The sequence below is a fragment of the Centrocercus urophasianus genome, unplaced genomic scaffold, assembly GCF_019232065.1.
Source record: "Centrocercus urophasianus isolate 14NV4802_14NV808 unplaced genomic scaffold, USGS_Curo_1.0 seq_24, whole genome shotgun sequence".
Classification (NCBI taxonomy): Eukaryota; Metazoa; Chordata; class Aves; order Galliformes; family Phasianidae; genus Centrocercus; species Centrocercus urophasianus.
This window is the reverse complement of record NW_024884800.1, coordinates 1108555-1132974: the sequence shown is the minus strand read 5'-3', so window position 1 is coordinate 1132974 and position 24420 is coordinate 1108555. Positions and strand designations below refer to the sequence as shown.

Here is a 24420-nt window from a genome sequence, read left to right as displayed (position 1 = left end):
GGAGTGGCTGGCGGGGGTGGCACTGAGTCACGCAGCAGAAGCGGTGGTAGGGAGTGATAATGGGAAGCAGCGGTGGCACCGTCCTGCGGGAGGGAGGGCACAGGGCAGAGGTCCTGGAGGACGTGCAGATGGGGACGGGACGGGGAAGAGGCACTGCCATCAGCCCCGGTCCCATCCCGAAGCCACAGAGCGAACACCACAGCTGCTGGAAACATAAATCCCACCTGCATGAAGTAGGGGGGTGATGGCTTTAAGATCAGCAGCAGCAAAAACTCAAAAGTAGGGACAGCTCCAGCAGCAGCTCTGCCATCGTGGCCGTGTGTGGCTGTGCGAATTGGGTACAACACAGAGTAGGAGCACAGCAGCCCCAAATGTGTGTTATCCTACAACAGAGCTGGGGGAGGTGTGGGCTGAGCTGTGCCCGTCAGAGGGGCAGCACGGGGGGGACTCTGCCCACTGCATCCCACAGCTCCCAGCCAGGCTCCTGATCCCATGGAGAAAAGGGGGCAAAGCTCAACTATGCCTTAACTCCGGTATAAGTTAGCAGAGCAGCCAGTTGCGAACTTCTGATAAAATCTCTTTTACTTTGAAAACAGCGTGATTCAGTGACATGTGAAAGGTTTCCACTGGAAAGAATTAGTTTTGCTGGATTTCTCAACTGATTCTCTAGAAAATCTGTAATGCCAGGGTCTGTCAGTGCCAGTACTCCTCTCAGACCAGGAATCGCACTGTCCCACAGCTGGGCACGAATCACTTTGACACAGCATTTTGACACAATCATTTCAGTTTGATATCAACCAAGAGAAAGCTCCTAACACCAAAACCATGGGGCTCTCCTGGGAGCAACGGTGGGACGCAGTCCAGGGAGCTGCTTGTTGAATCAGATACAGATGCAGAGGACCATGCACCGTTTCCCTGGATTGATTTCCACACCTCAGTCCCTCTTTGTCCTTCTTTGGTAGCTGTCCTTTACTTCTCAGCCACTTGGCAAAGCCAGCACCCATCTGCTGCCTCATCCATCCCTTGCTGACCCTATGGGTGCCAGCTGGGAGCCAGGCTGCCAAACTCACGGTGGTGGCACCACGTTCTTGGCTGCAGGGACAATTCCCTTCCCATGAGCAGAGGGCAGAACCTCTCCTGACACTGCTCATGGCCCTGCAGATGAGGCATCTCCCTCCCTGCAAACAATGGGCTGCAGGGACCCAGCTTTGTGTGCTGCCTAACCAGCGCTGGATGTGTGTGATCAGATCTGCAGAACACGCAGCGTGTTGGGAGAGGTGCCTGAAATATAATCATATTAATAGTAGTATTGACAACACACAGCTGCAGTTGGTTCTCCTGGCTATACTTTGGTGTCGCTGTGTGCTGGCTCCCCCTCGGCCACTCTGTCTGCCTGGGGCTGTGGCAGCAGGATGCCCATCCTGTGGCCCCGCAGCCAGCACACCCTGCAGCCCGCACACAGCAGGACACCCAGCAGGGCTGCCAGCACCAGCGCTGGGCTGCCATCCCAGGGCTGTGGGCACGGCCACGGCGGGCGGCTGCCGAGTGGTGCTGTCCTGTTTGTGATGCTGTGGTGGATGCAGCGTGCGCGGTGCAGGTCGGGCAGTTGCACGCCAGCTGCCTGCAGAGCATCCAACCAGCCCAGCTCACAGCAATGGAAGGGGTTCCCTGCCAGGCACAATGCCTGCAGGCTGCGGGTCCACCCCAGCAGTGCCTGCTTGGGCAGCGCTGGCAGCTGGTTATCGCTGACATCCAGGGTTTGCAGTGGGGAGCAGAACAAACCCGTGGGCAGAAGGCTTAGGCGGTTGCCAGAGAGGTCCAACACCCTGAGCTCATCCAAGCAAGGGATCTCAGCCCTGCTGTTGTCCATGTGGTTCCCCCGCAGCCAGAGCTGCTGCAGGGAGTGCTCCAGCCCCTCCAGTGCCACCCGTGGCACGGCCAGGCCCTGGTTCTCAGAAAGGTCCAAGGAGAGCAATGGGGTTCGGCTGAAGGTGCGAGGCAGCAGCTGGGTGAGGCTGTTCCTGCGAAGGCTGAGGTGCTGCAGGTGGGGGATGCTGTGGAAGGCGGTGCAGGGTTCTGCCCTTGCAGAGCCCCCTCCTGATATCTCCCCCATGTCACTCCCGCAGGGCTGAAGGCTGTTGGAGCCCAGGTCGATGGCTTCCAGCTGGGGCAGGGCATCAAAGAACCAACGAGGCAGAGCGCGGATGGCGTTGCCATGGAGGTCCATGGAGCGCACGGAGAGCGCTGCGTCCTCCTGCCACACAGCTGTGCCATTCCTGTCCCCATCCCCGTCCCTGGTCAGCAGCTCCATGGTGATGTTCTGGAGGCAGTTCATGGCCACGCTGAGAGTAAACAGGGAGCGCATGGCACGGAAGAACAGCAGCGGAAGCAGCTGCAGGCAGTTGTAGCTGAGGTCCAGCTCGGTCAGGCGGGCCAGGCTGGCTGCGGTGGCCAGCGAGGTGCTGAAGCTCACCATCTCCTCGTAACGCAGTGCAAACTGGGCTGGGTGGTGTGAGCTGGGGTCCAGCGAAGTGATGGAGTTGTGGGAGAGGTTGAGGTGCACGAGGCGGTGCGCGGCTGGGAGCTGTGGGAAGGAAAGCAGTCTGTTGTGGCTCAGGTCGAGCACCTGGAGCAGGTAGGGACCCTGTCCCTCCTCCCAGCCAAACAGTTCCAGGGCATTGTGGCTCAGGTTCAGGACTTGCAGCTGCCGCAGGCTGAAGCTGGAGAGGCAGTGCAGGGAGTTCAGGGCCAGGCTGAGCACCACCAGCTCCCGCAATGCCTCAAACGCTCCCTCCTCTATGTCCATGATGTAGTTGTTGCTGAGATCCAGCTCGCTCAGCAGCGGGGAGCCCTGGAAGATGCCCGCTGGCAGCTGGCTCAATCTGTTTCCATGCAGGTGCAGCGCCCGCAGTGCAGTGAGGCCACTCAGGAACCCCCTCACCATGTGGCTCTCCAAGCCATTGGCCGACAGGTCCAGCACCTCTATACCCTGCAGTGCACTGAAAGCCACTGCATTGTCCTGATGGTTTTGGTGCAGGCGGTTGGAGCCCAGCAGCAGCGAGTGCAGCCGTGGCAGCTGGGCCAGCACCGACCCTGAGATGGCTTCCAGGCGGTTGGAGCGCAGGTCCAGGTGCTCGAGCTGCCCCAGTGCAGGCAGGTGGCTCTCTGACAGGTTCTGAAGGATGTTGTGGGACAGATCGAGGTGCTTCACTCCTTGGGGAAGGTCCTTGGGAAAACTGTGCAGCCCAGCAGCCCTGCAGGACACCTTTGTGGGGCTCTACAGAGAAACGGGGAAACCCATCAGCAGCAGCCGGCACAGTTCCATGCAGAGGAGCTGCTCTTTGTCATCTGCTCTGTGCCTGCAATGGGAAGGGGTGAGGCCACCAGAAGCTGCTCGGGAAACCAGCATGGGATGGGCTTTCTGGGTGAAGGATCTTGCTTTTCACATCTGTTTTTGTGCGTGGTGCAATCTGCTGGTTTGGGTGCAGGTCATCGCCGGCACTCCTTAGCCTTAAGCCCTGGAGGATAAGTGAGGGAGCGGAAGGCAAAGCCTGCCTGATGGTGCTCCTGGATATGGGAGAAGCCCCACACTCTGGCCATGTAGGCTGTCCTCTCATGCAGTGAATGAAAAGTTAATGGCATCACTGACAGCGCTGCCCTGCAGAGCCCCTGTCCCTTCCTATCCCCTAGAAATGTTCTCATTGGTTTGAAAGTGACGGGGAGAAGCTGCGAAAGGCTATGGGCAAACAGCTTGAAGCCAGGGGAGCAGAGGGAAGCAGGAAGGTGGAGAGACAGGACGGGTAGAAGTGGAGGCTGGGTGAGGTAAGTGCCGTGGGGGAGAGGCATGTGAGATCTCCCTTTTGCTGCACAGAGGGATGGGTGCTGTGACCCAGCGCAGAGTGCTGTGACAGCCTCGGGAAGCGGCAGCCTTACCTGCTGGCACGGTGGAGGCCTGGGCTTCGCCTCCCCACCAGCCTGGGTCCTGAGGATGGCCAGCAGCAGGCAAAGCAGCAGGCGTCCTGCCCCACGGACACTCCGCATGGTGGCACCGCCAGCCCTGCTCGCAGCTCCACCGCTCTGCTCCAGCCCCTGCACACAGCCCCATAAATAGGCTGTGGCACGGACTGGGGAAGGAGATAGCGAGAGCGGGTGTCAGCAGCTGCGGAAGTGGGAAAGGAGACACATAGGAGCACGGAGGGGAAAAACTGCACAAAACCACAAGGAAGGGAAAGAGAAACCGCTGGAGTGGGGGGAGGCAGGGCTGCACGAGGACTCAGGTGATCCACTGAAACCACCGTGGAAATGAAGCATCAGGAAGGAACGCCGTGCTTGGGAGAGCAGAAGGCTCTGCAGGACTTCCCCACATAGAGCTGCTCTTCCCCTGCCCTGTGCCGGGGATGTGCCCACAGCCTGGACGCCCCAACTCCCACTGAGGATCCCAGGACCACAAGTAAGGAACAAATCCCCCTCCTGTGCACCCTGAGACACAACCACTGTGCTCTCACTGCTCAGCTCTTGTGCGGGGGGGGCACAAAGCAAAGCTCTGGGTGGGAGCTGGGGTGGACGCAGCCCTTTCCTTATCCCCAGCAGGGAGAGAGAGCTGTGCTCCTCAGTGACACATCCCCAGTGGGTCTGGAAGAGGCCCCTGGAAGACGCTGCTGTGTCTCAGCCTGAGCTGGGCTGCCTCTGTTATGGGTGCAGCAGCAGATGGTTGCTTTGTTCCTAGTTGCGCCTGGCAGAATGATAGATAACATTTTCCCCCTACTTGCACAGTCCATATATATGTGATTGTATCTAAAGACACAGCAGCCTGACTTTTCCTGGGGTTGCCCTTTGCCAGCTCATACCATGGAGAGCATTTTGTTGCCTCTGGGCTGCGGTTCCTCCTGGACAGACAGACAGAGGCTCTGGACCCACGCAGTGCTTTGGGCTCAGCCCTCCCCACCGCCCACAGTGGATGCACTCGGGCCAAGGGCAGCTGCAGCAGAACAACCCCTGATTGTTCTCAGCGCACATCTGTCCAGATGTGGAACCAGGCAGCTCCACCCAGGAGCCACCGGCCTCTGGCTGAACCCAATCATCCTCATCCCTCTGCACCGCGCATCCTAGGGAGCCCCAGCCATCACCCAAGCCCTGGGTACGGGTCTGCAGAGCACACAGGAAGAAGAAATCAGCCAAAAGTCCCAGATCAAAGGCAGGGACTGGTATGGAGAACCCCCGGCCGTTTGCATCCTACGCCTGTGAACTCCCCACGTCCCATCCCCTCTCTTTTGGGGCACTGCTGTAGGGCACAGCCTGCCCCGCTCCTGTCTGAGCTGGGGCTGCCACACCACAGGGCCCAGCCCCTCCGTGCCCAGCAACCAGCTGATAACCAGGGACGCCCAGAGATCAGGAAAAAGCTTTATTTGCAAAGAAAATATTGACAATTTACATAAACTTACATCCTAATTTATATACATTATGTATATTTTATATACAGATAGTGTCTTGAATAAAGATGTCGAAGCACAAAACAGCATTGGAATATCTCTGTGCAGCTCAGATAAACGGGAGTGGAGTTGGGCATCTTTTCCCACAGCTCCTCTCCCATTCCTTTTTGGTTGGGGGGTGAGGAGGGGCTTCCTTCCACCCCTGGAAGCCATGAGGGTGGGCAATGCGTGGGGCCAGGCCAGAGGGTGCAGCACCCACACACAGCTGTTCCTGGGCAGGGGAGAGCCCAAGAAATGGGACAAACCCCAGCTGGAGGGGCTCAGCCTGCAGTGCTGAGTGCTGGGACCGGTGCCTTCCTGCTCCCATGCTCTGAGCTGGGACAGCACGTCTGGATTTCGTTGAGCTGTGGAAAGAGCTCACCTGAGAGCAGCCCTGGGAAGCACCTGCCCTGTACCTCTCAGCCTGGGAAATACAACGCTCAATGCTAAGAGGTCAGTGCTGCAGCACTGATGGGCTGCTGGTGATGGCAGGAGCCCCTCAGCCCCCACCCTGGGTGAGGAAGGTGCTGGAGGAAGCACAGCCAGCACGTGTGGGTGCAGAGCCATGAGCTGAAGAGTGTGCTGGGGAGCATCCCTCCTGCAAAGGCACCCTGAACACAGAAGCAGAGCTGGCTTCCATACGGGCTGTCTCTGTACTGGGGATCTTCAGAGGGAGAAGGATTTCAGATGCTGAGTTAGATACCAATCGGCTGCTTGCTACATTTCTGCAACTGGAGTCCAGCCGAAGGCTGAGCAGCAGAGCTGAGGCACGTGGGTGAGGGCAAACTGAAGGACTGCTGGGAGTTCTACAGGAGAGACACCAGAGGGAAGGATGCAGCGAGGCCCTGTTCCTGCCGGAGCTTACAGTCTTCCACACCAATGAACCCCCTCCAGCTGTCCTGAGCTGCTTCCAGGCCCTTTGGCTCCAATGACGGAAACGTGCAGAGGCCCCAGAGGCGGTGGCACAGAGCAGTATCAAGCAGAAGCAGCTATACCACAGCCTGGGTAACTGTGGCATAGTACTGCATCCGTGAGAACGTGCTGCTGCAGCAGCCACAGGGTTTAAATACAAAGGACTCCACAGCTGCCAGGCATGGAGAAGCAAGGAAGGACGGCCACCTGCAGCCAGCAGCACCTCCTGCCCTGCTCCTGCACACATGCCAAGGGATCGTGGCAGCAGTGCCGGGGTGCTCACAGCAAAAGGGATTCTCCCTTTGCCTCCTGCTGCTCACAGGCACATTCAGAAGTGAACCACAGCTCCTGCCAGCAGGGGATGAGGAATGCCAGTGACATCCATCCCGCTCTCCCAAGCCATCGTGTTATTTATGCTTGCCCCTAAGCCTCGCTGCTCAGACTGTATTCTAAAGCAATCCTGTTAATGATTTGCTTCATGTTCTCACTATAAGAAGCTGTCCCGATTCATTCTTGTCAGAGGAACATCTCCTTCTTAATTGATTTTAAAGGAAATAAACAACAAAGGCTGCTTCAGTGCCCCTCAGGCTCTCGCTAGCCCAACATGTTAAGGCTAGAAAGGAGGAGAACATATTGAAAAAGAAATAGCAGGCAATTTTTCATGCAGTTATTTTATAAACTGCACGCCTCCTGTGAATAGCAAGGCTGAAGCCAAAGCCGGGTGCCCCCAAGAAATATTTATCTCCCAATAACTGCAATACTTGGCAAGTGAGATCACTCGCTACGGCCGCGGAGAGCAGCGGAGAGCAGCGGAGCCGGGAGCAGTGCGGGCAGGCAGAGCCTGCAGGGGCACAGCAGTGCTGGCTTACACTGCAGGTGAGCACGGCTGGGGCAGCCCTGGCTGTCACCCGGACCTCGGCTCCCCACGCAGCCGTTTGTGTTTGCCACAGGGGCTGCAATCGCACTGCCCTCCCTTAGCGAAGGCCGCTTACCCAAGGACACGAGCAGGCGCGCACCACCGAGCACCAGGGGCAATTCGTGCTCCGGCCTCCTCCTCAGCTCCAGCACAACTTCCAGCTTCAGATCTCACCACCAGCCGTGGGGAGGTGACGGGAGAGAGTTGCTCAAGAAGCCAAAAGAAACAATAGCGTCCTCGCTCCGCTATTAGTCACCAGAAATCGAGTTAGGACTAGACCCAGCAGGGCTCAGAGCAAAGAAAAGCGGTGACTTCATGCTAGACCAGGCTTTTTAAATACACATTTTTGCTAGAGACTCCATCGCTGCTCATTGGAGCAATTTAGGTAGGAGGGTGCCAACAGGGACGGGGTGTGGGGAGGAAGGATGAAAACCACATCTAAGAGCAGGGCAGCTGCTATTAAAACAGAAAAAATAATTTCCTGTTGGAATATTTTATTCTTAAACATGACAAACTTCTTCAGAGTGTTCTCACAAGTACTTGTGTCTGCTCTGCGTGCCTCTGGGAAGCCAGTAGAAAAGTGTTCTGGTTTGCAAAATATTAATTAAAAAGACACACATTAAAAAAGCCCGACCCCCAAACAAAAACCACCGGCAGCTGTGACAGCAGCAGTGGGTGACGGCAGCCCCCGGTGGGCAGCGCACAGCTCCAGGGTCACGGCAGGAGCTGGAAGTAGCAGAGGCTCTGGAACCAGGATTGTCTTTTTCTTTGGGACTTTGTGATTTCTGGAATGCAGAGGCGGTTCTCCGTGTGCTAAGCCTGCTCTATTCAGCATCCACCTTCCCCTCCACCGCTCTCACCGCCTGCTTCCCAGCTCTGCCTGAGGCACTTTGCTCTCCTTTCTCCACTCCTGAGGATGAATGTAAACACCACTGACTCTCACCCACCTCCTCTCGCGCCGCGCGCCGCTCCAGTTAGAACTGAGAAGGCAGGAAAGCAGAAACCCCCATCCTCGCTCTCATCAGCGGGCAGAAGCAGGAGCGCCAGGTAGGGCCGCCTGGCTGGGCTCTCTCCTGCTCCTGCCTGGGATGATGCTCGTGCTTAGTGCAACATAAAAGCAGAGAGCCACGTCACTCCCAACAAGCCCCACGTGAAGATCACAGAGCAGAATATCAGTGCAGTAATACTTGAAATACTGAGACAAGGCGGACACAACAGCCTTCCTTCCTCACCACGCTTTTTCAGCTAGCTTTTTGATCCGAGTCTCCGTGCAAGTCACAGAAGACATTGTGCTTCCTGCATTCACATATAGGAATAAATAGCTCTGGATCAGCTTTCCTTATGGCCGGATTACAGAACCCCCTGAAATACTGATACGCTTATGAACAGCAGCACGGTGCAGTTCTGTGAGTCTCCTTGGATGTGCCAAGTTCATCTAGGATGCTGGCGCATCTCCTAGGCGGATGGCCCCAAAGAAAGTTGTGTGCTTGCTCATGTTGATGGAGATGTCAGCGTGGACCATTTTCACAGCGATCTTCTGCCTGGCTTTGAGGAGGCAGACCCCGGCTGTATAGCAGGTATTGAAGTTGGTCTTGCCGGTCTCAATACTCCGAGTGCATTGCAGGAAGGGTTTCTCATCCACCACCACCTCATAGCTGGCAAAATCTGTGAAGTTTATGTAGTATACCTGATGTGAAGCAGGAAGAAGAAAGATTATTAGGCAGCGTGTTTGTGAAGCAGGAACAAGCCCACGCTCCTCTCGGTGCGTATGTATGCTCCCCCTGCTAACCATCCTCTCCTCAGCCCCCAGCCACACACATTCATGGGAGGCCGACTTGTCTGAATGACCCCCAAGCCAATGAGACATAAGGAAACTCCGTATTTCACTTCATCCTAATAAAAGCATGCAAGTGCCTGTGAATCCAAGCATCTCTATGGCTGAGCCAGGAAGCCTCATGCCAGACCCTGCTGTTATAGGGAATGTACAAACCTGTGCAAGCCTAGTTACAGCAATCTGAGAACAAATCTACCTGCCACAAACAGCTTTTCATCCAACAAACAAACAAAGTTGTTAACTGAAGTCCTCTTGCACTTACCTGGCAAGTCCTGCTTTCTGGGTCCCATGAGCCTCCTTTAGTGCTGACATCAACAATGCCCTAAGATGTACTGGGAGCTGCCTTCTTTGTAACTGGACTTGAGGTGCTCTCAAAGGCATAAGCTGTTACAGGGAAGACACTGTCCCAACCTCCACAGCTTGGAAGCAAATGACCTCACAGTATCTGTACTGATTTAACTCTTAGATCTGGTGACAAAGCCCCCAGGACTGTGCAGCTTGCTGGAACTTAACCATCTCCCATGTACTGATTCTGAAGAACTCCAGGATGCCTGAGAAAGGCCTGCACAGAGAGAAGTCCATCCCAGGGAGCTGCTTCTTCCTGATAGAAGGAAACTACTCAGTTTGGATGCGTCTGCCAGTTCTTCTTAGCCTACGCTGTGTGACCACAGAAGCTAAGCAAGGCCGAGTCCCCATTTTCCTTGACGGACTACAAACAGCAACGGCTTCGGTGGCCAGCAATGAGCACGAAGCACTTGGGAAACAACTGCACTTTGGCCCAAGGAGAGTTATTTTCCCTGCCACCATCCAAAGTGGACGCACAGCCGTGCCCACAGAAGAGCCCTGTCTAACCTGACGGCCGCAGCCCATCCTGCTGCTGCCATCCCCGTGGGGCTGCCCACTGAATGCAGCCAAACCGTGAGCAGGAGTGCTGAGATCTGTCCCACAGCCTGCACAGTTTTTCAGTCCTCAGGTGTCCGAACACCCCGGCTGCTGTGGAAGGGCAGAACGTGGCATTCATGCTCCGTGTCAAAGACTCGCAAGAAACCAGCAGCAAGGCATTAAATTGACAGAGCACCTCCTGCTTTTTTTCTTTTTTTGAATGGGAAAATTACAGAAATTGTGTCTTAATTAGCTCCATCCTAAGTCATAATACAAGCAATTGTTACTTTGTTCAGTCCTTTCTACATAAGCAGGTCTGTACACCCACCATTGGTGCTGCCTAATGCAGGCGCTGAGCCATCCCACAGCCAGCAAGGCTGCTGGAGCACAGCATCAGTCTGAAATGTGGAGGCAAAATGGAATTACCTGGGCTGGGAGCCCTATGCTTACAAAGAGTGCCACGGCTGCCCAAACATCCCAAGTCGTGAGGGTTTTGGCACGGCATCCCTCTTAAAGCACTGAGCCCAGCTTCCTGCTGGGGCTCTTGCTCTGCAATAAGGTTTAGATTTGCGGCTGAGTGACTGCACAGACAATGTGGAGGGGAAAAAAAAAAGGCTCTGGTGGCACATGGGATTTGGTTGGGCTTCTGTGCATGTGTCGCAGTAACCAGGCTCTTGCAGCTGGTGTCGTGGCAGAACGTGTGACCTCGCACTTCCCAACTCTATTAACTTCTTCATCTGACACACATCTCCTAGAGCACGAAGTGGTTAAAAGCACATACAAGTTCTTGGCATTCTCTAGATGTCTGGAGCCCTCTCGTGGTTCATGCAAGGCTTCCATTGGAACACAAGAATAGGAGTTAGGCCTAGGACCGTACTCACTTCTACCTGACTATAGATGAAGTATGTGCCGTCCACCAGTACCTCCAGCTCCCCACTGCGGGCATGCAGCTTAAACACCTTGGGGTTCATAGTGATGCGAGACCAGTCATTGAGGACTCCACCTGAAAGATCTCAGTATGAGAAAACGGCAGTCACTCAGTACCCGTCAGGATGAGAAGCGCGGGAGCACACAAATACAGTCACATTGCAACACAAGCAGCTGACGCAGCCCCACGTGGGAAAGTCAGGGGAACTCGGTCAGAAAACCCCACAGTTAAGCACTGTGCTGTGTTTGCTCTGGCTCCTTCCCAGGGCAGCAGCTCTACCTGCGCCACCTCTTGCTGCTGTTTGAACGGGGCACCCGCTCTGCTCTGTGCACAGGATGAGCGATCCGACCTCTGCTCGCTTTTGGTTAAGAGCAATTCTCATCCTTGGGATGCAGTGCACGGCCCTTTGCTCGTCCCCTGGGCTGGGTGCAGACTGACTTGTCTTCTCCCGATACAACCAAGTAGCTGAGCGATTCCCAGCCCCAGTAACATCAAAAGTGACTGCCATCATCCCTGCTGCACAGCAAGGACACTCTGGCACACAGAGACCAGTGCCAGTATTTCTAAACTATTTGCTGTGTTTTCTAAACTAGGCTAGGGTGAGAACTGTGATCCCTGTCCTTATAGGAATGGGACAAAACATGGCAAACCTGCCTGCGTGAAATGGCATCACATCCCACCACATTACCCTGTGCTGAGATACATCCTCAGCACAATCAGGGGCATGAAGACCCACCACCCACTCCTCTGTCACTGGGCCAACTGAAAGCATCAGCAGACACATCCGAGGACATGCTCTGCTACGTGCTGAGGACAGCTTGCAGTCTGCAGGTTGTATCAAAAGCAATCTTTCCCCTCCTAGCCTTTATCTGCTGTTCTGCTCCCTGCCCCCAGTTGTGAGCCAGCCAGGCTGTGCTTTCTGCTCTCTGTCAGCTGGACAGCATTAATGTCAGAGTGCCCGAGGAAGGCAGGCTCAGCATAGCAGATTGTTCCCAAGCAGCAGGGAAGGACAGTTACAGGGTAATTCCCACTCTTAGAGAGCAGTGTACGCTTTGTAAACATAGAAGGGTCCCGTTGATAATGGAATAATTGCTTTTTAAATGTAAGCACGACAGCATCTTTTCCCCTGTGCTGTTGTTGGAAACAGCAGATTTCCTTTTTGCTGCTGGGAGCTTCCCCCCACCCTGCTATAGCAAACACATTCAGCTCCAAGACAGAATCGTGAGAAATGTCAGCTCCTGCAGCTCACGCCTGGTGAGAGACAAACCAAGCCTTCCTACAGGAGCCCTGGCCAGCCCTCACCATCCCACGCATGGGGCAGAGGTTGGTGAACCCATTCCTGCAGCCCTGTCCCATTCTTGCAGCCCTGAACCAGAGCTCCCTGGGTCTGGGCAGGGGATGAGGCAGCTCCTCTCCAGTACAGCGAGATATGGCCAGCCGAGAGGCAGCAGCTAAGGAATGAGACCCAGCTGTTGGCAAAGGGAACACGAGCAGAAATCGGAGATGGGTTTGGGGAGGAAGGAAAAGAGCAAAGAAGTGCTGGTGGATGTGAGATGGCTCGGCAGGACTTGGGGTGGGTATGGATGGGTAGGGATGCTCAGGGGCTGCATGCTGTGTGCCTGCAGCACGGCAAAGCAGGAGCTGGTGGCCGTGCATCTCTGTGTGCTCGCAGCTCCCATTACAGCTGCATTTTCTCCTGACATAAATTAATGGGGAAAATGGAGAAAAGAGCAGACTAACGGGGCTGAGGTGGGAAAAGGACACACTGCAGGCGTAGAATAGGAGAAGAAAGAGACTGGGAAAGGAGGCTGCCAGTAGGGGACTCAGGAAAAACAGATGACTTTACAACAGGTGGGAGGAGGTGAAGGGAAAGTGAGATCCAGTAGGGCAGAACTAGTGGGAGATGCACAGAGACAAACTGGGGGATGAGTTTGACTGCAGGAGAAATGGGAGGATGCTGAGCAGCGGGCTCCTCTGTGGGGTTTGGGCAATGGGAATGAGTCTGTTACGGTCAGCCAGCACCGACCCACATCACAGGGGAGGTCTTAGCTCCACATATATGCCTGGGGCTGCAGGATGGGCCCAGTAAGTGCCAATAGCATGAGATCCTTACCATTCTTCACTTGGATGGCTGAGCCTTGGCCTTGAAGGTGGACCACAGCTGGCTGCAAACGAGATTACAGGGATTTAAAGTCGGTCAGAAACACCGTGTCGTCTTACAGTAACTGGGCACAGCTCCACAGCTCTGAGATCATTACTGCTCTCCACAAACACAAAAGAGCGGAGCGGCCAAGAACAGCATCAGCACTGCACAAGGAGTGAGAAACCCAGGGCAGATTAACACAGCCTGCTTCTGAGCAATGAGAAGAGTCAGCTCAGCCGGTCCTTTCGGGTAGCTACAACACAGCACACACAGGAAGGGTGGGATTTACATGTTAGTAAACACAGCAGATAAGGTTAGTCAACAAAGCTGGTAACCGGGAAGGAGGCCAACCAACCTGGGTGTCTCGGGAGCCGGCTTTGTCTGTGGCACCTGCAAAATGCAATGCACAGCGTTGCAGGGTAAGCCTGAAAGAGCTGCAGTAACTATTCCTTCAGAGAAACCTCCTCTTACCCCACAGTAAGCATAAAAGACACGTTTTTAACAGGAGGACACCAGCAGCTGAGTGGGGTACAGCTCCGTGTCAGAAAGCACCGAAATAAGAAAACGCCTCATCCTGCTTTATTTCCTGTCTTAATCCTCTATTTCTGCCCGGCGTCACTGAAGCATCCTCAGATCACTCAACCAGCTTCCACTGGAAGGACAAACTGCAGCACTCTGCTCCTGGCAGCAGTGCCAACAGAGGCTCTGGGATGCAAACAGCGGTGCGAAGGCAGCAACGCAGCCATCTGCTGCACTCATGCTCTGCTGAAGCTTCTCCGAGAGCCAAAGCTCCGTGACAGAGGAGATGCTCGTGGGCACCATGCGGCAGCACTGAGGACCTGGCACTGCTGCTGTCCCCTGCTCCTGGGGGAGACTGACATCAGCTAAGCTTCCCCTTGATAGCTGTGTGAGCTGTGGGGGGACAGCCCCGGTTTCTCTGAAGAAGCCTTTTCTAATAGCAGCACTCACCTGAGGGGCCCTGCAGCCCCGGGGGGCCCTGGGGGCCGGGTGGGCCAGGGGGGCCGGGTGGTCCCATCACAGTGGTCCCAGGAATCCCGGGGATGCCGGGGATGCCAGGGGGGCCCTGGGGCCCAGGGGGGCCTGGTGGCCCTTGGGGACCGTTGGGTCCTGGAGGACCGGCCTTCTTACCTGGAAAACACAAGGCCAAGTGTCAGCACACAGCATCACTCGTGTCGGAAGAGGCCCCTCTGCTCCCAGCCCACCCAGCACCACATCCCTCAGTGCCACGTCCCTCAGTGCCACATCCCTCAGTGCCACATCCCTCAGTGTCACATCCCTCAGTGCCACGTCCCCACGGCTCTGCAACACCTCTGGGGAAACCCACTGCTCCCCAGGCAGCCGTGTGGGTGCGTGACCACAGGTCATCACCTGCAGTGCAATTACACCTAAACAAGGACTGCACCTCAGGGCCACCCGAGGGATGGAGCATCTGCCCCAGGGGTGTGGATGTGACCGAGGCTTTTTGATGGAAAACAGTTGCAATCTTTCCCAGCTGCTGTATGCTGATGCATTGTACATAAACCTTCAGCATCAGCATCACATCACCGCACACCGCAAGAATTTTCAGCTTGCATGGAACTGGTGGGATACAACCTGGTGCACTGTGGCCACGAACCAGGGATGAGAGACAGCTGTGCTGCTCAGTGCCTCACGGCCATTCCCCACACTGCTGCTCCCTGCATACAACTCACCTCCAGCCTTGTAAATTCTAGGGCTAAAGGAAGCAGAATGTTACCTTCTGAATCAGAGAAGTAAACTAAACTAGCTATGCATAACCAAAATAATATGGCAGTAATGCCAGCATCCCATAAAAACAGGGGGACAAATTGTGACCTGCAATATTTCTGCCCAGATCAGCAGCTGTGCCTTCACACCTGAGCTGGCCGTGCACCAGGCCACGCCAGCAATGCTCCACCTCAGGATGGTGACAGCTCTTGGAAATGAGCAGCTCGAGTCCCAGCTCTCACCTATCTCCCCAGCAGCACGTTGCAAATGCCTTTCCTTCTACCTAGGCCAATGCTGAGGAAGGCTCACACATGGGGCCAGCAGTTCCATGGCTGGCTCCCCTTCTTTCTTTCCCAAGAGGATCACATGCCAGCTGTTTTAACCAATCCATCTCAGAAGTGGGGTCTGCAGCTCAGCATGCTGCTCGTTCAGCAGCAAAACAACCACGCATCATTCTGAAGCTGCACAGGGATGTGCATTCTGGGCATTCTTTTTCCTTTGAGCAATTTCAACTCCCCCTCCTTTGTAATGGAATCCTGCTCACTGATATCACAAGGCAAAAAGTGGTTATTCACTAAAACACAAAGCTCAATTCACCTTCCAGCTGAGACCACTGCCGGGTGGGTTGCAGCACGGAGCAAGGAGTGCACTGCAGTGCTCAGCATGGATACACAAGAATGAGATGCTGCTGCTGCTGCTGCTTCCCCTTTCTCCTCTCTGGACTTTTCTTAGAGCCCCTCAGTGTGGCAGAGCTGCTGGTGGAGGCCCTGCTCCCAGGAGCCACATGCACTGCACAGGCAGCATGACCCAAGTGCAGCACAGTCAGCGTGTGCTTTCCCTAATTGCCATTTGCCAAACAATAAGCTCTAAGTCCAAAAAACGAAAATAAATTAAAGAAAATGTGACAACAGCATAACAGAAAAATATTCCATGCAGCACTACAGCTGTATGTAATACAGCACTGCGAGATCCCTCAGCTGCTCCAGGACTGCACGAACACCACAGCACCGTTTGCTGTTAGCTCAGCTGATTTAGCAGGGTTTGGGGTTTCAGAGCTCTGTTAGGACAAACTTTGTGAACATGAAACATGACGCAGCTCTGGAGCACAAACAGCCCATGTTTCTGAGCACAGCAGCCATCAGCCGTGAGGCTGCATGCAAGGAGCAAGAGCAGAGCGCTGTGCTGTGCTGTGCCGTGCAGGGGCTGCTGCGGCTCAGTGCCAGGGCCATGCAGCAGTGCAACGTGGCATCCTGGGTGCCCCATCCCCAGGTGCTGTCACAGCCCTGGCTGGGTGCAGCCCTGCATCAGCAGTGAGCACTGAGTGCTGCAGAGACGTCTGGGGGAGCCCCTGAGTTGCACACAGCTGGCACCTTCCTGCTGCTTGCAGGGCACTGTGGGCGTGTGCTGGGTGTGAGATGGGTGGGTGCTCTGATGGGTGCTCTGATGGGTGTGAGGAGCAGCAGGGGGCCAATGGCTGCACTCCCCTAAACCTAAAACCCTAAATGGCTGTTGCTTGGTTTCGAGAACAAGCCTACAGAGCAACCCAGATCTTTGGATTGTGTTCTGGTAGCAGATCCATGCACAACCACTGTGTGTGCCAAGGAGCCAGGCACAAACACAGATGGCACCAGATGCCCCACAAAGCACGGAATCGTGTGCCCAAAACACAGAACACTACACCTCCCCAGTCTGCATTTTGGGTAGTAGGTGCACATTGCAAACAGCTTGAGGAATGTGGTGAGAAAGCCAGGCATCACCTGTGGGCCAACCCACACTCAGCATGGAAACACAAAGCAGAACTTCTGCATTTGGTGCACACAGAAGCTGCAGAGTGCATTCAGAGAATCTGAAGGTCTGAAGGAGGCACCAAGCTGCAGCAGGACCCATGGCAGAGCAGAGGGAAGCTGGAGCTGCAGAGAGCAGGCAGCTCGCCACAGCTGGCACATGGCAGCACAGCTGTTTGTTATGGGAATCACTTCTATACAATACAATTAAGTTCCCTTTGCTTTTAAAGAAGACTTCAGCAAGCACCTCCAGCTCCACAGTGCTGCTGGGGGATGCAGTTCTGCCACAGCAATGCTGGAGGCATGGGGAGCAGCCCCAGAGTGCTGCATTGATGCTGTGCCCATTGCTGGGATGTGAATGAATGGTTTTCCCATTCATGTCAGGTGGAGAACTTGTAGCCAGAACACTAACACAGATGCACCAAGGGCTAACTGAGGTCAAATTACATTAAAAATCAAACTTACCCTTTTTCTTGTTTTTAACTGAGCTTGGACCTACAAAGAAAAAAAAAACAAAAAAGAAAGCCAGTAAGATTCAGTGATCAATTAATCCTAAAAATCCCCGCTGCCACCCGTAGCACTTGGGAAGAGGCTTCTGTCTGGAACAAAACTGGGAACAGAAGCGGTCACCCAAGGCTGAGAGCCCCCAGCTCTGTGCAGGATGCTCCGTGCACAGCTCTGCTGCAGCACTGCCTGACTTCTGCACACAGATGTGCTGCCTGTATCCGCCGAGGTCGCCACTGCAATGGGGCACACTGAGCTTTTGGACAGCAGAAATCCTGAGCCTCAATCCGTGTAATGCAGAATGCTGTGCAGCCACTGCTGGGAGGTTGTGCAGAGCCCTGCTGCCTTGGTGACGCAGCGAATGTCCTGGGGAAAGCAGGCTGGGGAGGGAACCCAGCTCAGCTCGTGGCTGAAACATTCCTAGAGAAGCTGAGGCAGGGCACAGCTCTTGAGCATGAGCGTGAAGCACACCCCACTGCTTCCCCAGCGATTCATGATGGATAAGAACGAGACCCCCAGGTGCCACCCTGCCTGCAGAACCCCTGGAGCCCAGGCACACGCATTGCATGTAGGAAATGTAGGGTATCATCTGACTTATTACCTCTATCAATCTGCTCTTTTAAAAAGCTATTTCTTACGCATTCTGTACAAACATACACCCTCCTATCAGCCCAGCAGAGGCGAGCTGCCAGGCCAACACACCTGGCGGCCACTGCCATGCTGCCCACACCTGCCAAGCACCGCGACACCGTGCTCAGGGAAAGCAAACAAGGCAGGGAACATCACCCAGAGAACAACCCAGGGCGGGCAGCACGGGGCGAGCACTGCCTCTGCGCCTCTCCAGACCTCGGAGTCACGAGAGTTTATTTCATGTTATATATATCACACCATTAGCGCCATAACCAGAGTGAAAGTACAAATAGCTGCGGCGAGCCAAACACATTGGGGATGGATGGAACCAATTAGCTTCAAAGATGAATGGGAGGAATGAGAACCACATGCGATGGGGATGTTCGCAGTCTATATTACAACACACGCATCTGTTCCAGGCACGGCAGAGAGAGATGTTACGGCTGTGCAAGTGAATCTTTCGACAAACACAAAAATACTTCTGACATGAAAAAAAACACAATATTATTAGCCCTGGGAGCTTCTGAGCCTCTGGGGTTTGCATCTGTTCGTCTCCCAACAGGGAGGGATGGATAGTTTAATTGCACGGGGAGCCATGGGGCTCACGGGATGCACCAGCAGCCAAAGCTTTGCTTGGTTTTGCTCAGAACTCATCAGATAGCTCTGAACTGACTGCGATGCAGTAACAGCCTCTCACTGAGTTTGGGAGGCACAGTTCCACCCCAATACCTGCCACAGCACGGGGCTCTTCTGCATTTGTATTTGTGCTCAGCTTCCACTCTTCCTCCTCATAACCCCACTTATATTCTCCCCTGCAAGCTTTCTATTCGTGCTTGAGGCCAAACCAAACTGAGGGAAGTTTATCCTCCCCTCTGTTTTGCTTCAGCTGAAATGAAATTTGCTCTTACGCTCCTATGCTGCTCTTCCTCAGAAGAGCTCACAGTTCTGTGGAACCCTTTGCTTCAGCAAAGCTGTCAAGAAGCACCAAGACAGAGAAGAGGGGCAGCAGAAGGAAGGCCTTGAAGGTCACAGCAGTGAGCATGGGATGGGGTTCACTCATACAGGATGCACAGTCCTACAAATGACCCACACACATGGAGTGAAGATTGCTGCTGCCTGGTGGAGCTCCTCCATACAGAGCTGAGTTCAAACGAGAACGTTTTTGTAGAAAGGCTCCTGCCCAAAGGCAACCAAGCTGGAAATGAGGGGGCTATTCCAAACCTCCAGGAGAGCAGCACAGGTCTGGAGGGGTCTGCTGGCTCAGTGTGAACCTTCAGCCCCATAGGGCACTGCCAGAAAGGCTCAACAGTTCATCAGTCCTGTTGGAGAGAATTCTTCCCAAGGGCACTGCAGGCTGTTAGCACAGAACCACGAAGCAGGCTGCTAACTTGACTCAAAGCACCAAAGCCAGCAAGCTGAGCTGCTTCTACCACTCGTAATACCCTCCATAACCCCCAACCCAAACACGGCCCTCCCCCTGCAGAGGGTTGGCACAGGGGGGAAACACGGGAGGAGGTCTGGGGCAGCACCAGCAGAATCCCTGCGGCCGCTTCCCAACGCCAAGGAAGGGATTGCAGCAGGTGGGCCAGCGCTGTGCAGGGCAGCACATGTGGCCACGCAGAGGGCACTGCACAGTGCTGCAGGGATGGGGTCGGCCCCAACATCTGCTGCATAACCACCACGGGCTGCAGAGAAACCAGATGGTGATGCAACTCGAGGATATTACACATGACATGTTTTCGCTTATAAAGATTAAGAGAGTTTACTTTTCTCCCCCCCCCCCCTTGATTTTACTTTCTGTGTGCTACACGCTGCTGTGATTTGCTATAAATACAAAAATACCCCCAAACCTCTTTAGGTCATGTGCTGATATAAATAGCATATTTAAAATAACAAAAAACACAAACCAACCTGCGTTCACTTATTAGCTGTGTGTGTGGATTAACGAGAAATAGCTCGAATTCTTTCAGAATGGTTCAAACTGGTCTTACTGACAGGAACAGATCTTTGTAATTATGCTGGTTTGATGTAAAACCTGCAAAAGGCCATTGCAGAAAGCTGTCCCAAGGAAGACTGCTGAGCCACCCTCACCCCAGGGACAGGCAGAACCCAGACCCAGCGATTCCCTGTCCACCTTGCAGACACGTCCCTTCACTTCCAGCGCAGTTGCAACCTGAAGATGAGAACAGAAGCAGGAGCTCGGTGTGACTTATCCAGCAGGCCCATCTTCCCAACGTTGTGCACTCCCAAAAACCTGCAGCCTCGTCTTTGAAGCGGGAGCTTCTGGCTGTGGTTGCAAGAGGAATGCCAGGTTTAACAACCGCCTCTCTCAACAGCGATGGGAATTTGAGCAAAGCACTCTTCCAAATCCTGGTAGCCATCTGGTTTAACAAAGAGATCGCTTGCTGGATCCCAGAGGGAGCTCTGAATGCTGCCTGACTCCACCAGAGGCCCCTGGAGAAGAGATGGTTTGCAGAACCCACCTGGCCACGGCGGGGAAAGCATCACTAGAGAAGCGACCAACAGACATATGGCTGCTGGTCAAAGTCCTTCTTGACTTTGGTACTTTGGTGTCCCAAAGAGAAGGCTGTGGCAGTCGGTATAACCTTGCATGGTGGACGCTGTCATTTCACAGCAGGTAAGACCACAAGGAACCATGATGATTACCAAGGAGTCCTGCCCAGTAAGCCTCCCATCGAGCCCCGTATCCCTCTCTAATTAATGCTGGGGGAAGCAGGGAAGAGACCAAGAAAAGCTAAACCGCTACTCCAGAGATAAAGTTTTCAAGCAATGAGGAACCCATGACACGCTTTGACACGCTGTCCCAACGGATGAGATGGGAAGGCCCACTTCAACCTCCGCAACTCCATCATTTTGTTTGCAGAATGGGTGCACCGATGTTCACTCCACTCACGGGGCTATGAGATATGTGAGGCTTTTCAAACATTTCCAAGTGCTGTGTTATTAATGCCAGACCATGGCGGAGCTGGGGAAAGAAGGATGTTAGCTCCCAACACATGCTTAATCCAGAACACGTGGGTTTGGGGAGGTTTTGAACCAATATGTTTTCAACATTTTCAGGAAATTTGGTCTAGCCAGATGAAAGCTTCTTGGACTCCGCTGAAATATCAGCAATACAAATACTGAAGCAGGATGAATTTTCCCCTTCCCTTGCACAGAAAGTGCTTCTTCACCAATTCCAAAGAGCCAGGCAGCAGCTCTCGAGGAGCAGCTCTTATTTGCTATTATCACTCCAGAAAATAGGATGAATTATAGATGTAGGAAAGCATCCAAGACATAAAACATACCATGCACTGCTCCAAACGTCTGGTATGCTTTGGCAGAGTGGGTTTTGGGGGTGGGAAGAGGAAGGGCGGTCTCCTGCTGGGAGCAGAGGAAAGATGCTGTCAGCAATGGCAGGAGGAAGGGGTGAACCCAAGCGTGGGATGGGATGTCCCAGGTACGAGGCCTGGAGTAACTTCAGTAAATCCAAATACACTGAATGTATTACAGAACGGAAAGGGGAGCTCATTGTACAAAGCAGGGGAAAAGGATGAAATCGTGCTGTTTGACGCACAAGCACACAGGGCAGAGCCCCGGGCCATCGGTTATTCTCAGCCACCATTGTTGCCTCTCTCTGCTTTTGTTCCAATGATTTTTTTTAAGCTCACACATGGACACAGTCACCCTCCATTATCCTGTTCTCACTCCTTTGAGATGCTCCACGATGGCCCCCCGCACACCACAGGCCCCACGTCCTACACGTCAGGGGTCTTTGCTTACAAGACAGTGCCACCGTTATCCTGAGCCACACGTTGCTCAGTGCCCAGCCAAGGCTCAGCCCCAACTCACATCTGCCACGGCTCCGATCCCCCACCCCTGTGCTGAACTGAACTGACACTCAAAACCAGTTTCCTCAAGATGATGAGCATTTTGCAGCTCTCCGTGCTCTTTCGAGGCACTCCCTCGGCTCCATCCACTTTTAGGGCCATTCTTCATCTCCCCAGAGGACTTTTCCCACACACCTCCAGGGGAAGTATCCCACGCTGAGGCCTCCTCTGGCACTTCTGGGTCGCTGCGTGCTCGGCCACGAGGCTTTGAGAGCTTCTGCACCAGCGCCAAAGGCTGAAGATCATTTATCTGCTGGTGAATTCGATACGAGAGCAGCTTTCTGCTGCCTCACTGCTCTCCTCTGAGCAATCTATCAGAGGACAAACCCACACCCATGTGCCATCCAGATGATCGCTCTGCTCCGGGAGCCCCACGGGTAGCAGCCTGCTCCCTCCCTGCTGCTCTGAGCCCATGCACTGCTGTGGGAGCAGCCCCAGCTCCTCGCTGCTGCTCTTGTGCTCCCTGGAGCAGCACCGTGCTCCTCCTCAGACAGCCTCAGGCTGCCATGACAGCTCATCACCTTGCAGGTTTGTTGCTGTCACCATTGTTTTTCTCTCCTACCAGTGCTTCAGAGAGATTTCTGCCCGGTTTGATGATTAAGAAAGCAAGGCTCTCCACAATGGGAATAACTTGGTCGAGCTCATGAGTGAAAGGCAGGAATGCAGAGATGCTGGCTAACAGCGACAGGCAGCTGTGATGCACTTTACAATGGTCTTTAATCAGATTAAAGGGAAAAAATCATCAGTTAGAGCTGCTCAACTGAACCGAAGCGAAGCAGGAGTGCAACAGACAGACGTAGGAGAGCAGCAGCACAGCGTGTGTCACATTGCCAGGTGTAAGCACCCCAATGCAGCAACAGGCCCAGCAGGAAGCCTGCAGGCAGCTCCCAGCTGTCCCTGCTGGCCGTGGTAACCCACCAAGCACTTTGCAACATCCCTCAAAACCATGCTGGGAGAACAACTGAAACTCAAAGCTTTCATCACACTGGAGGTTCTCATTTGCACCGCTGCCTCAAAAGAACAGAAAAACTTCAGCAAACTGAAGCGTTGAAGGATTGGAGGCAAGAGGGGCCCCGCGGCTGGCAGCAGGGAAGAGCTGAGGTGGCAGCAGGCTCAACCCTCTGCGCGCACCTACAGCACCAGCACGGCACTGCCAGCACGAGGGGCTGTGCAGGATCCTGACCCCATCAGGAGGGAGCACAGCACGGTGCTCCCCAGCACAGACCCCGTCCTGCCCCCAATTAGCTGCAGAGCCACCGCTGCTGGCAGAACATCGCTGCGCCGGCTTCTCAGAACAGCACAAAACCAATTGCACATAAATCTCCGCCCCTCGTAGCTCCGCTCCCACACCATCAGTCCCAGCCAAGTTCCTGGGGCTCACAGCAGAACCTGCGGCCGTCACATTTCATCTCTCTGCACTCTCGCTGGCTATGGAAGAATATGATGTGCTTTTGTTTCCCTTCGGGCGCTGCGGGTGGATTCCAAGAGCTGGATCTTTGAGTGGAGCTGACAAACAGCATTACTATTTCCAATTCGAGGATCTCAAGGCTGCTTTTTGGCTGGCCGGCCTCGCAACGCTTGTTTTCTACACACCGCTGCACCCTATTGCTTACTTTATCAATACCACATATTTGAATGCAACTATTTAAAGCGTGGTATTACAGCTGTGTTTTTATTTTGTTTGTTTTATTCGGTTGTTGCTTAACACAAAACATTCTGACATTTTAAGTCACATCCCACTAAGATAAACAAGTAACATATGTCCCGAATTCCTGCAGAAGCGATTCCCCAGCAGTGCTGCTGCAAGGTTGGAGCTGAGTAGAGGGAAGATGCTCTGCAATGGGTCATTTCCAATGCACTCTAAGACAGCCAGGCCTGAGGAACCAGAGCAGGCGGGAGGAAACCCACCCAGCCCTCCTCTCTCTGCGCAAGCCGACATGGTTCTCCTTCTTCCCGCCTGCAATCTCATTGCACTGCAAACCTCTGCATTGTTCTGAGCTGTTCTGATGGTTTTAATGACGCAGAGCTGCACAGGCTCTGTTGCTGATGCAAACATGCGTGCACGTGTGCTCACGTTTGGAGGAACCTGAAAAGGAGCTGAAAGAAACCCAAGGGAGAGACAGAGACCACGTCTTGGGAAGCCTGCACCTTCACTGACAGCATTCTGACCCAGCACAGCACTACCTGGCTCTGCCCCACTCCATCCATTCACATCACCGCAGTCAGATGAATGAGCGCTGAGCTGAGCCCTGCTCACATTCACAGCACCAATAGCTATACATCATGGCCAACAAAGCCCTAATGAAAACATGGAATTGTCGTGCCTCATTCACAGCTTTTTCCCCAAAGAGCTCCTCGCTGGTGCTGTTCTGCAGCTTTGTGCAACTTCTCCTATTTTATGGTGAATGTATCTGGTCTCGTATAACTAAGCAAGTTTTTAACGAGCGCACAGACAGGCCACAACTGAAGGCAGCTCCACGATTCCATCGCCAGAGCTGCAGCTCTGTGTTTGGCTATTCAGTCCCACCCTGACTGCCATGGACTGAAAATAAGTGCATTCATACAATGACAGAATGGCTCAGGCTGGAAGGGACCACAAGGATCAGCAAGTGCCAACACCTCTGTCACAAGCAGGGCTGCCAGCAAACCAGATCAATACTATTCTGTCCCAAATCTGCAGAAGGCAGAGCTTGCAGTCGCCAAGCAGACCCTGAGCAGCATCCCCAGCCGTTTGGAGAGGTATGCACCCAACAGCCAGCTCTCACAGCAGCACAACTCAGTGA

At 54.1% G+C, this 24420-nt stretch overlaps 2 protein-coding genes across 2 annotated transcripts in view; both read right to left on the bottom strand.

The window, feature by feature from the left end:
- Positions 1 to 1342: 1342 nt before the first annotated feature.
- LOC122163629 (transforming growth factor beta activator LRRC32-like) lies at positions 1343 to 4041 on the bottom strand. The gene is made up of 2 exons (XM_042825002.1): positions 3934 to 4041; positions 1343 to 3277 (listed from the first exon to the last, which is right to left on the bottom strand). The coding sequence occupies exons 1-2, from the start codon at positions 4039 to 4041 to the stop codon at positions 1343 to 1345; spliced, it is 2043 nt and encodes a 680-aa protein (XP_042680936.1).
- Positions 4042 to 5386: 1345 nt separating this feature from the next.
- The window catches only part of EDA (ectodysplasin A), a 56647-nt gene continuing 37613 nt past the window's right edge, over positions 5387 to 24420 (bottom strand). The window contains exons 3-8 of the mRNA XM_042825018.1: positions 17079 to 17108; positions 14053 to 14232; positions 13439 to 13473; positions 13054 to 13105; positions 10900 to 11024; positions 5387 to 8983 (exon numbers count right to left, since the gene is read on the bottom strand). Coding sequence (XP_042680952.1) covers positions 8732 to 8983; positions 10900 to 11024; positions 13054 to 13105; positions 13439 to 13473; positions 14053 to 14232; positions 17079 to 17108 — 674 coding nt within the window. The 3' untranslated portion in view covers positions 5387 to 8731. The remainder of the gene's footprint in view (positions 8984 to 10899; positions 11025 to 13053; positions 13106 to 13438; positions 13474 to 14052; positions 14233 to 17078; positions 17109 to 24420) is intronic.

Excerpts from the sequence above, each read along its gene's own strand:
- LOC122163629 (XM_042825002.1), bottom strand. The coding sequence starts at position 4,041 with ATGCGGAGTGTCCGTGGGGCAGGACGCCTGCTGCTTTGCCTGCTGCTG. Across the intron at positions 3,278-3,933 it reads GGCCTCCACCGTGCCAGCAG|AGCCCCACAAAGGTGTCCTG; the intron begins GTAAGGCTGCCG and ends GTTTCTCTGTAG.